This window comes from Eulemur rufifrons, chromosome 14 (genome assembly GCF_041146395.1).
Source record: "Eulemur rufifrons isolate Redbay chromosome 14, OSU_ERuf_1, whole genome shotgun sequence".
NCBI lineage: Eukaryota > Metazoa > Chordata > Mammalia > Primates > Lemuridae > Eulemur > Eulemur rufifrons.
In genome coordinates, this window is record NC_090996.1 from 2,273,209 (window position 1) to 2,286,399 (window position 13,191).

Here is a 13,191-nt window from a genome sequence, read left to right on the forward strand (position 1 = left end):
ATCTTTAAGGGCTTCTTTGTGGGGCCTGCTCTCCTCAAGGGAAGAACAGGAAACTCTCCAACTTTTTGGCTTTTTGATTTCTTGTTGCTTTTTAAAATAAATTAGTTTCTTTAAAAAATTTTTTTGTAACTTAAAAATAATATCTCCATTGGAAAACATTTTAAATACATAATGTATAAAGTTGAATGTCAAAAATCCCCCTACTTCTCTTCCAATCCATTTCTCAGAGGCAACCACCAGTAAACAATGTTTAACAGCTTTATTAACATGTAATTCATATACCACACAATCCACCATTTAAAGTGTACAATTCGATATGTTTTAGTATACTTATAGGGTTGCAATCACCACCATCTAATTTTAGGACATTTTCATTTCTCCAAAAAGAAACTCAGTACCTATTAGCAGTCACTCTCCACCTTTCCCCCAGCACCCCCGTTCCTCTCCTGACCCTAAGCAACCACTAATCTATTTTCTATACCCACTGATTTGCCTCTTCTTGGACATTTCATATAAAATGAATCATATAATATATGTTTTTTTTTTTATGTCTGGCTTCTTTCACTTACCATAATGTTTTAAGGGTCACCCATGTTGTAGCATACATCAGTACTTCATTCCTTTTATTGCTAAATATTCCATTGTATGAATAAAGCACATTTTATTTATCCAATCATCAGTCACTATTTAATATGCCTCTTGTATTTGTACAGGTTGCTTGGGGTTCAATCCCCACTCAACAAGTTCTTAGATGAGTGACTTCTAGTAAATCATAATCTCCCCAAGCCTACCTCAGTTCCCTCAAATGTACAATGTGAATAACAATGGAATCTACCACATAGAGTGTCATGGTTGTACTGCCATAGCAATTAAAATTTGTTGAGCAACTTACCATGTGCCAGGTACTTTATGAGGATTACTTTAACACATTTAAGATTTACACATTAGGGAACTGAGGATAGGAGAAGTAATCTCCCCAAGGTCAAACAGCACCTAAGAAAGTGATGGAGGTAAATGGATCACAGGCTGTCTGACTGCAACGCCTGCACCATTAACTGCTAATATCACAGAATAACAAAGTGTTTAGCAAGGGCCTTGCGAAAAGAATGGGCTTAGTAAATAACCGATAGAACATGGAGTACAAAAAGCAAAAAAATTAGCAAATGACTCATCATACAAAGACAACTGCCACAGATAATATTTTGGCACATTTCCTTCCAGTCTTTAACAAATACTTCAAAATACCAAAAAGTGTAGAAGATAATAGACATCAATCCCACCTGCCTCCCAGGCCTGTTTTTTAAAAGACATAAAATGTAGTAAATCAGGTGGTTCAACCTCCTATACCCTTAGGTATATTTTCCTATGCATTAATTTTCTCTAGGTCACACCACATCATTTTGTGTCTTTTAAAAATCCTATCTTGAGGCTGGGTGTGGCAGCTCATGCTTGTAATCCAAGCACTTTGGGAGGCTGAGGTGGGAGGATCACTTGAGGCCAGGAGTTCAAGGACAGCCTAGGTAACATAGGGAGACCCCATCTCTACACAAAATTTAAACATTAGTTGGGCATGGTGGTGGCAGTGTGCCCCTGTAGTCCTTGCTGCTAGGGAGGCTGAGCCAGAAGGATCCCTTGAGCACAGGAGTTTGAGGTTGCAGTGAGCTATGATGACGCCACTGCACTCTTGCCTGGGTGACACAGTGAGCCCTGTCTGAAAAAACAAAACAACCCTATATTGAGTACTTCCCCAGCATAGCATATACGCTGGATTTCTCATGGTTGCATACATTACACTGTACGGTTGGAATCTATCAATTCCCCATTGTTGGGCACTTGGGCTATTTCCCAGCAAAAAGATGACTATACGAGCATCTTTCTTCAGGCATTTGATAATTCCCTTTGGTCAAATTCCCAGAAAGGCCCCAAGGTCAGACAATGAGCCTGTGTTTAAAGCTCTTTATACTTTTTTTGTTTGTTTGTTTTTGCCAAACAGCTCTCAAGGAAGAGTGGGAACATGGAAAAAGGGGCTGAGATTTTTTTTTTTAACCTTTTACCGACGACTTATTCAATTATAACACACGTACAGAAGAGTGTACATAAGTGTACAGCTCACTGGCTTTTATGAAACTTGGAAATAGCTGCATATCACCGAGATCACGAACTGGAACATTTCCAGCGGTCCAGACGCCGCTTCACCCTCCCTACTCTTCAAGAGTGGGATTTTAACGCCGCGAAGGCCTAGTAAAATCACGTCTTCGGAATCGAAGCTTATCGATACTTTGATAAAACCGGGACCGCGAAATCAGGAGGTAAGTTCTGTCTGCAAACGCTCAACAGTCTGAAGTCCGGCTGGGCGAAGCACACGGGGACCTTCAGCGAAAGGGACCCGCCCGCGCGGAGACCCCGGGCCGCCGAACTCCCGGCGTGCAGCGCGGCGATCCCGGCGTGCACCGCGGGGCGCGGAGCGGGCGACCCGGCGGCGGGAGCTGACGGCTGGGGCTTCGCTGGCGGCTGGGGTCGTCAAGGCGGGGACGACATGGAAGTGTAAGCGACCCGGGCGCGTTCCCGGCTTTGGGCCGAGAGGCGTGGAGACCGGGCGACCCCGTAGCTCCCTGGTAGCGGTGTGTGGTCAAGGCGACGGCCCAATCTGAGAGGGTCTGGAGGGCCGCGGAAGAAAGGGACTCTAGCTCTGCCCTTCCGAACCTTAGCTCCCCACCACTACCCCGTGCCTGGGACGCGGGGCTGCCTTTAAGCATCCGGCTGCCTTTAAATGTGCCTCTCCTTCCCTCCCTCGTTCATGTCGTAGCGTTCCTGGGTCACAGTGGGGAGGGGAGCCTGGCCTGGTATCCGACCAGGACTTAGAAGGCTGTAAAGCCCAACCTGAAGGTAGCTGGAGAAGGGACGGATGAGGGCTGGGATAGAACTGTACTTGCAGGAGCCCTAACTTCGAGGTGCTATCCGAGCTTGATTGGGAGCAGTTGGCCCTGTGAGGGAAGGGGCGGGTTTTCTGGGATGAAGTAAATGTATGAACCAGGACTGCGAAAGGAGAAACATCATTGGGCTCCTGGATGTAGTGTGTGTGTGTGTGTGTGTGTGTGTGTGCGCGCGCGCGCGTGTTTGTGTAGAAGGGGGTAAAAGCTGTTCTATTGGGAGGCTGAGGCAGGAGCATCGCTTGAGCCCAGGAGAGTTCGAGGTTGCAGTCAGTTATGATCAGGCCACTGCACTCTAGCCTGGGTGACAGAGAAAGACTCTGTTTCCAAAAAAAAAAAAAAAACCACCATTCTGTTTAACTCCATATGGTCTTTTCGATGTTTGCTCATTGTGCCGCGTGCAGATGGTAGTTTTTGCATCTGCTTTGCATGCTTTTTTTGTTTTTGAGACAGGGTTTTCCTGTTTTCTGAGCAAGAGTGCAGTGGCCTTATCATAGCTCACTGCAACCTCAAACTTCTGGGCTTAAGCAGTCCTCTTTCCTTAGCCTCCCGAGTAGTTGGGACTACAGGCACCACCACACCTGGCTAATTTTTTTATTTTTAGAAATCGGGTCTTGCTGTATTGCTCACGCTGGTCTCCAAACTCCTGGCCTCAAGCAATCTTTCTGTCTTGGCCCCCAAAGTGCTAGGATTACAGGTGTGAGCCACCGCACCTGGCAGGCATGTGGGTTTTTACATGATTGACACTAACTTGAAGGCATGACCTATCTTGTGTTTTCTGGGGCACTGATTATTTAATACATTCTTGTTTATGCTCTTTTGCCTAATGTTTAATGGTTGTATGTACTACTATTTTGCAGATTTTTTTTGACTTAACAAAGTATATGTAACTGAAATGAAAAGTTCATGAAGTAATATACCTTTATGCAGTACACTCTGATATTGTCTATTCTGTTTTACTAAAAAGAATATTGACACACTAAATTAGTTTTGTAATCCACTGATGGGGTTTAATCTGCAAATCAAAAAATACTTGTATTAATATATGTATTACTCTAGCCCAAGCCATCATCATCAATTTTTCTCCCTCTACTAGAGCATTTCCTGTTGGCACACAAACCTGCTTTAATTTAATCCATCTTAAAAAAAGATGAAGAAGAATCTGTACAAACTGGCCTTGCTGGGTTTCTGCACTCAGTCTGTTAGTATTAGATCACACCCTTTTTGTCCAGTCATATTTCTAAATGGTTGTCCATGCTTCAGTCATGCCTATCCAATGAAGTCGCCATAAAAGGCCCAAGAGAACTGAGTCCAGAGAGCTTCTGGGTAGCTGAACACCTGGAAGGTGCTGTGCCAGGGAGGGCATGGAAGCTCTGTGTCCCTTCCCCCATACCTTGCCCTATGCATCTCTTCATTTGTATCCTTTGTAATATCCTTTATAATAAACCAGTGAGTGTGTTTCCCTGAGTATTGTGAGCCACTCTAGCAAATTAATCAAGCCTAAAGAGGGGGTCTTGGGAACCCCAACTTGAAGCCAGTCAGTGTGAAGTTCTGGAGGCCTGGCCTTAACTAATGGTATCTGAAGTGGGGGCTGTCTTGTGTGACTCAGCCCTCAACCTGTGGTATCTGACACTCTCTCAAGGTAGATAGTGTCAGAATGAATGGGATTAGAAGATGCCCAGCGGGTATCAGCTACAGAATTGATTACTTGCTTGTTGGTGGGGGGAAAATCCCTATACATTTGGTCATAGAAGTCTTCTGTGTTGATTGTTGTAGGGGCGAGCAGAGGAAAAACAGTTTGTTTTTCAACCAACTTATAATATCTAATACAATGTAAATACTATGTAAATAGTTGTTATACTGTGTTATTTAGGGAATATTGACAAAAAAAGAAAACAGTCCGTGCATGTTCAGTACAGAGGCAACCATCAATAGGTATTGTACACATCAACAACAATGTAACATTTTCTTGGATTTTTTTCTTTATATTTTCTTTCGGAAGTTGGTTGAACCCAAGGACGTGGAACCTGAGGATACAGAAGGCTGATTGTATAAATTAATCAGCTATCATCCTAATTGCTGGGCATATAGATTTTCTGATTTTCCTAAGTGAAATGGTTTGCGTCAAGGGTTTTTACTCCTCTAACAACCCATCCACTTCTCCCAAGGAGTTAGTTACGTATTGAAACCAATCAAGAATTTTGCAGCTAGCAATTTATGGGAAAATGAGGATTTCCGAGGTAGACATGTGATTTGAGAGTGGATGGACCCCTGGAGCGGAAGGTCTAGAGGCCTAACTTCTAGTTCCTGCCTGGTCTCCAGCATGAGGTCTGACCTCTGGCAATCTGGTCCTTAGGATGTTTAGCAGAACCCCGAGTCTCTGAAAGGGCAAACACAGTTGATCCTTCAACAACATGGGTTTAAACTTCAAGAGTCCACTTATACGTGGATATTTTTCAGTAAATACAGTCGGCCTTCCTTATCTGTGGGTTTCACATCCACAATCAAACACGCAGATTGAAAATACAGTACTCGAGGGATGTGAAACCTGCATATATGAAGGGCCACTTTTCATAGTTGCAGGCTCCACACAGCTGACGGGGAGACTCGAGCATATAGGGATTTTGGTATATTGGGTGGGGGCAGTGCTGGAACCAATCCCGCTCAAATACAGAGGGACGACTGTATACTGTACCTCGATCAGCTACTCCTAGAACCTGAAGTGAGGAGGCATGGATAAAAAACTCCTCTAAGTTTTTACTACCTTTTTTCTTCAGTTATCAAGCAAATACTTGCTAAGTGAATAATACATATGAACATACACCAGAAATTTCTTCAAGGGGAGGAATATTTATACTTTATTTGATTGACTTACAGAACTTAAAAACTTCTTGACCATCATTTGGGAATTTATTTTCTTCAAGTAAAAGGACATAAAATATTCATAGCAAAATTAAGTGTTTCTATATATAAGGAAAAGGAACACTATTGTCTGTACCATCTTTTTGAGGCAGTGTCGGGGGATTACTTTCATTTTACAGCTGGAAATAAATACTGAGATTTAGAAAATTAGGTACTAGGTACTATAAAATCCAGTAACAAGACTGGGAAGAGGATATTTGTTTCCTAGCTCCCAAGAGAATGGTACAGGTTATATTGTTCATCGACTTCAAAGGCTGCCCAGTTTTCTTGTACCAGAGTTTAGTTTTTCAGAACATTATTTGAATTGATAGCATAGGTTGAACATAGGAGAATTTGAGCAATTCCATTTGTTATTGCCTTCCTAAGAGTTAACTGTGTGGCAATTAATAGATGGTGTTTGTGTGGGCTTTTTTGTGTATGCATGTGCTTCTGAGGTAAGTCAGTCAATAGATCATTTTGTTCTGTTTATTCAGAATTTGGGTTTCCACAGCAGTTGTTTGTGTCCATTAAATTGACTCAGCAAGTTGAGCAAATTTTACAGGTTAAATTTCAAATAGTCAACGTCAGTCAGCTAATTCATTACTTAAGGAAATTAAGTAATTGCCTACCTGTAGTATGGATTCAGTCTATAAAATTCACTTGGACTATTTACTTTAAACACCTGTAAGTAAAATCATTACTGCACTATTCTAACTCCTACAGAAGAATATGAAGTTTTGTGTAGGTGGGCAATTTCTTAAAAGTCTGATTGCATATGAATGTATTATATTAAAGTGTTAGGTATAGAGCAGGCAGTTTCTGCTCTCTAGAGAGAAACAGCTTTTAAATGTACAATTGACAGATGTGTCAACTGACAGATTGTAGTAGCTCTAAAAACACTGAAGGAAAATGTATTTTATGTCCTCAATTATATCTTATAGTAATATCTTCTTTTTTTAACCTCATGGAATTGTTTATTTTAGTTTCACATTTCCATTTTCCTTCACTTTTTAGCTTGAGAAATTTCAAACCTTTGGAACAGTTGCAAAAAGAGCACCACGAATACCTGTATACCCTTTACCTAGCGTCACCATTTGTTAACATTTTGATTTAGATATTTGCCTTATTTATTTTGTACATGCATGAGCTTTCTCTCCACACACGCACACACACACACACATTTTACTGAACCATTAGAGAGTTGTAGTCATCATGTCATTTCATGCCTTCTTGAAAAAGGAATATTCTCTTATATATCTACAATACCACTATCACACCTAGGAAACTTAACACCGATATAACCGTTATTAAAATACAGTCTATATTCAAACTTCTTCAGTTGTCCCAATATTCTTTTAGTTGGGTTTTTCCCCACAGTTTTGGATCCAGTGAAGAATTGCACAGTGCATTTAGTTGCCAAGTTTCTTTAATCTCCTTTACTCTGGAACAGTTTCTTAGTCTCCTTTTGTGACATTGGCATTGTGACAGATGACATTGATATTTGAAGAATCTAGGCCAGTTGTTTTGAAGAATGTTCCTCAATTTGGAATTGTCTGTTTCCGCATGACTGGATTCAAATTAAACATTTTTTAGCAGGGTTGCTGGGAGGGATGTGCCTTTCTCAGTGCATCACATCATCATTATTGGTGCTGTTAAATTGGATAACTTGATTAAGTTGATATCTGTCTGATCTCACCATATCCTGTTCCCAACAACCTGTCATTAGTGGTGATTACAGTAACTTCTTGAGGATAAAAACTGCCTTTTAAAAAATTTCCCAGTACATACAGCTCATTTAGGACTTCATAAAAGGTAGATACTGGCTGGTCTGAGTGCAGTGGTGTTTACAACTAATTGATCACAACCAGTTACAGATTCCTTTGTTCCTTCTCCACTCCCACTGCTTCACTTGACTAGCCTTTAAAAAAAAAAAGGTAGATACTGTATTTATTGAAATTATCGAATAAAGAAAGGCCCTAGAATATATTAATGTTAGTATTTGTAAGTGTTTAGATGAGTAAAAAAAAAATTTGTCTTTCTAATAAAAGAAAACCAGTGAATAAATCAGCTTCTGCCAGCCAAAGCCCTCAAGATACAGCACCTGTTTAAACATCCGTTGTTCTTCTGATCCCCAAACACAGATTCCTTATAATATACATGAAAGAGAGTTTTCTTCTTTTGTATACTGGTTCTAGAAAAGGCAGGTGATCTTTGGATTCTTGCATTAACAGTATCAACTTGAGTGGTGGGCTAACAACTTGGAAGGGCCAAGGACAAGGACAGATTTCCCTGGGTGTGGAATATTCTGAATGACAGAGAAGGTGCCATGATTTGGAGATGAAGTTGTAACATTGGCGCCTGGGATGGATCCTTTGGCTCTGAAGAAAAATAACATTTGTATTTTTTCCCTAGTCAACCGTTCCTGGAAGGGATGTCTTAGTGCCTCATATTTTAAAGAGCACAGGGAGTTGTAAACTCAATTTCAAGCAAAGATAGGAGGAAGCCTTGTGGGCTGACTTCCTAATTAAGTAGACAAAGATGATGTGTGGTTTGATTTGTCATTTTCCATTTTAATTTATTTTATTTTTTTGAGACAGAGTCTTGCTCTGTCGCCTGGACTAGAGTGCTGTGGCATCAGCCTGGCTCACAGTAACCTCAAACTCCTGGGCCCAAGCAATCCTCCTGCCTCAGCCTCCCAAGTAGCTGGGACTACAGGTGCATGCCACCATGCCTGGCTGATTTTTTCTATTTTTAGTAGAGACGGGGTCTTGCTCTTGCTCAGGCTGGTCTCGAACTCCTGATCTCAAGCCATCCTCCCACCTTGGCCTCCCACAGTGCTAGAATTACAAGCGTGAGCCATGTCGCCCTTTTCAATTTTAAATGAACTGTATCAGATACGCTAATTCTGCATTGTCCTTCCTATGTTAGGTTCTGTTAAAATCTATTCTTTGTGACCTGAGTACACTCGTGATCATTCGGGCAAAGCAGCATTTTTGTGAAATCGTCCTATTTGTTGAATCACTAGTAGCATTTGGTAAGCTTCAGAAGCTTATTTGATTATAGTGCTGACATCACTGTGCTGATGTGCTGAAGACCTATGACCTAGGTCCATCTCTGGGTTAACCACCTGCTGGTTTTGCTTTGTTTATTGACTGGAGAAATCACCCATTTCTTTGGCCTATTTTTTCAAATTTGGCATCATCAAGCCCCACTCCTGCTTTAAGAACATACAGTAGTCTTCGTTCCTCATTATGTCAAGATCAAACTCCTCACCTGAATTTTTAGGATTGTGCATTATTGGTTTCCATTCATCCAATCCAGTCTCATTTTTCAGAATTCCACCTCAGGCTTTTTACTGTGTGATGTGGGGCAAGCTATTTGATCTCTCAGCCTTAGTTTTATCATTTATAAAGTAGCAATCCTACTAACAGCTCCTACATCATACGGTTTTTAAAGAGGAATGAAATTAATATATTTTAAAAATAGTAAACTTCGTTTATGGAGATCTTAAGTACCAAGAACTATGCTAAACTTTTAAAATTTGTTGTCTTAGTTCATTATAACAGTTATATGAGCTGTGGAGAGGCTGTGGTAGGAATAGTAGTAGCACAGGTGTTAGTAATGATAATGGCATTTATTGAGCACTTACAGTGCTACAGGTACTGTACATGTTTCAATTTAATCCTGTAAATGATCTTACAAGGTTGATACTATAAATTGCCATTTTATTATAGATAAGGAAATTTAAGCATGGGGAAGTTAAATAACTTGCCCAAATTCACACAGCTAACGTATGGTGGAGCTGGGTTTAGAATCCAGGCTACACTTGTAGATTCTAGTTTATCACCATTTTTTGTTTTAGAGGAGTAAGCTGAGGGAGTAATTGACTCACACACTTTGGGCTGGGCACGGTAGCTCATGCCTGTAATCCCAGCATTTAGGGCGGCGGAGCCTGGAGGATCTGGAGGATCCCTTGAGCCCAGGAGTTCGAGACCAACCTAGGCAACATGGCGAGACTTCGTCTCTACAAAAAAAAAAATTAGCTTGAGCATGGTGGTGCAAATGTAGTCCCATAGTCCCAGCTACTCAGGAGGTTGAGGTGGGAGGATCGAATGAGCCCAGGAGTTTGAGGTTAACAGTAAACTATGATTGTGCCACTGCACTCTAGGCTGGGCGACAGAGTAAGAACCTGTCTCTAACAAAAAACCCTCACATACCTTATAAGTGGCAGAATATGAACCCAAATCTGTCTGATTTCAAAACTGTGTTCTTAATTGTCATACTGCCTCCCCATTGCTAAAAGCAATAAATACTTTCTGATGTAATACTGTAGAATTGATCAATTATGATTTAATATAAATCACATTGCTGTGTCCTTTCACACATGATATACGAGGGCTGTCCAGACAATATCCAGCCATTGTTAGTATAACATTATGCTGATAATATATATTATATTGTAATTTATTGTCTTGATTGTTACACCAAGCTTTTGACCACTGCTTAACACATGAACTCTACCTGTTGAGTTGATATGGAAGATGAACACCTTTGGAGTTTTGTGGATATTGGGCAGGATTCTTGGCCATTGTTGCAATTCCCAGTAGTGATGTTAGTGTTAAGTAAACCATATTTGTTGATTCAGTAGGAGGACTTAGCTGCCCAAGATGTCAGTAGCCGGCAGATGGTAATGGGGAGAGGACGTGGATATAAGAGGGGACAGCACTTTGTTTCTCCAATTATTTCTACAACCTCATTCTGTTTATTGGCTCTTCCCCTTTGTGGTTTTGTCCCCATGTTCTCCCTGTAACTAACTTCTTCCAGATGTCTGACTTCTCTTAACTTCTACCTATGTAGGCTTGGGATAACTATACTATTTTAATCACCTACCTGGTAATGGGTGTGTGGTATGCTATAGCTGTAAAAAACAAAGTCTGCTCTCAGATTGCCCACAGCTAGCTGAACCATGTAAGACTTAGGACATTTCTCGGTGTTTTTTTTTTTTTTTTTTTTTTTATTTCAGCTTATCATCATGGGGGCACAAAAGTTCAGGCCACATACACTGCCCATGTCCCTCCCATCCCCCTGAGTCAGAACTTCAAGCGTGTCCATTCCCCAGACAGTGCGCATTGCACTCATCATGTAGTTATACCCCCATCCCCTCCCCCCACCCCCATCCCCCCAAGTCAGAACATTCAAGCGTGACCATTCCCCAGACGGTGCGCAACTGCACTCATCATGTAGGTATACACCCATCCCCTCTCCCCACCCCCCACCTCAGTCCGACACCCAATTGGTGTTATTCACAAATGTGTACTTAGGTGATGATTAGGGAAACCAATTTGCTGGTGAGTATATGTGGTGCTTGTTTTTCCATTCTTGGGATACTTCACTTAATAGAATGGGTTCCAGCTCTATCCAGGAGAACAAAAGGGACTCCATATCACCGTTATTTCTTATAGCTGAGTAGTACTCCATGGTATACATATACCACAATTTACTAATCCACTCATGAATTGATGATCATTTGGGTTGTTTCCACATCTTTGCAATTGTGAATTGTGCTGCTATAAACATTCGGGTACAGGTGTCTTTGTCATAGAATGACTTTTGTTCCTCTGGATAAATGCCCAATAATGGGATTGCTAGATTGAATGGTAGGTCTACTTGAACCTGTTTAAGGTATCTCCATAATGCTTTCCCCAGGGGTTGCACTAGTTTGCAGTCCCACAGCGGTGTATGAGTGTTCTTGTCTCTCCGCATCCACGCCAACATGTACCGTTTGGGGACTTTTTGATAAAGGCCATTCTCACTGGAGTTAAGTGATATCTCATTGTGGTTTTGATTTGCATATACTGATGATTAGGGATGTTAAGCATTTTTTCATATGTTTGTTAGCCATTCTTCTATCTTCTTTTGAAAAATTTCTATTCATGTCATTTGCCCACTTTTTGATAGGGTTGTTTGATTTTTTCTTGCTGATTTTCCTGAGTTCTAAATAGATTCTTGTTATCAGTCCTTTATCTAATGTGTAGTATGCGAAAATTTTTTCCCATTCTGTAGGTTGTCTGTTTATTCTCATGACTGTTTCTTTGGCTATGCAGAAGCTTTTTAATTTAAGCAGATCCCATTCATTTATTTTTGTTGTTGCTGTGATTGCCTTAGGGGTCTTCTTCATAAATTCTTTGCCCAGGCCAATGTCTGTAAGAGTCTTTCCTACATTCTCTTCTAGAATTCTAATCGTTTCACACCTAAGGTTTAAGTCTGTTATCCACCGTGATTTGATTTTTGTGAGAGGTGAAAGCTGTGGGTCCTGTTTCAGTCTTCTACATGTGGCTATCCAATTTTCCCAGCACCATTTATTGAATAAGGATTCTTGTCCCCAGAGTATATTTTTGTCTGCTTTGTCAAAGATTAGATGGCTATATGAGGATGGTTTTATATTTGGATTTTCTGTTCTGTTCCACTGATCTGTGTCCCTGCACTTGTGCCAGTACCAGGCTGTTTTAAGAACCACAGCCTTGTAGTATAGTTTGAAGTCTGGCAAATTAATGCCTCCCATTTTGTTTTTATTGCTTAAAATTGCTTTTGCTATACGGGGTCTTCTCTGGTTCCATACAAAGTGTATAATTATTTTTTCTATATCTGTGAAAAATGATGTTGGTAATTTAATAGGGATTGCATTGAATCTGTAGATCACTTTGGATAGTATAGACATTTTAACAATGTTGATTCTTCCAATCCACGAGCATGGTATGGTTTTCCACCTATTTACATGCTCTGCAATTTCCTTCCTCAGTGTTTTGTAGTTCTCCCTATAGAAGTCCTTTACTTCTTGAGTTAAATATAGTCCTTGGTATCGTATTTTCTTTGTTGCTATTTTGAAGGGTATTGAGTCCTTAATTTGGTTCTCCGTTTGACTGTTATTGGCATATATGAATGCCTCTGATTTGTGTGTATTGATTTTGTAACCTGAGACTTTACTGAATTCATTGATCAATTCCAGGAGTCTCTTGGTTGAATCCTTGGGGTTTTCCAGATATAACATCATATCATTAGCAAAGGTGAGAGTTTGATCTGTTCTTTCCCTATTTGTACTCCCTTGATTCTGCTCTCTTGCCTGATAGCTCTCGCAAAGACTTTCAATACTATGTTGAAAAGTAACAGGGACAGTGGACAGCCTTGTCTGGTTCCAGTTCTAAGTGGGAATGCTTTCAATTTTTTCCCATTCAGTATGATGTTGGCTGTGGGTTTGTCATATATGGCTTGTATCATTTTTAGGTAGGTCCCATCTATGCCTATTTTGTTAAGTGTTCTTATCATAAAAGGGTGTTGAATTTTGTCAAATGCTTTTTCTGCA

The 13,191-nt window shown here is 40.7% G+C and overlaps 1 protein-coding gene across 1 annotated transcript in view; it reads left to right on the forward strand.

Annotated features, from left to right (window-relative positions):
- The first annotated feature begins 2,446 nt into the window (after positions 1-2,446).
- CRCP (CGRP receptor component) overlaps positions 2,447-13,191 on the forward strand; it is a 37,786-nt gene continuing 27,041 nt past the window's right edge. The window contains exon 1 of the mRNA XM_069485747.1: positions 2,447-2,544. Within this exon, the coding sequence (XP_069341848.1) occupies positions 2,537-2,544 (8 nt within the window). The 5' untranslated portion in view covers positions 2,447-2,536. The remainder of the gene's footprint in view (positions 2,545-13,191) is intronic.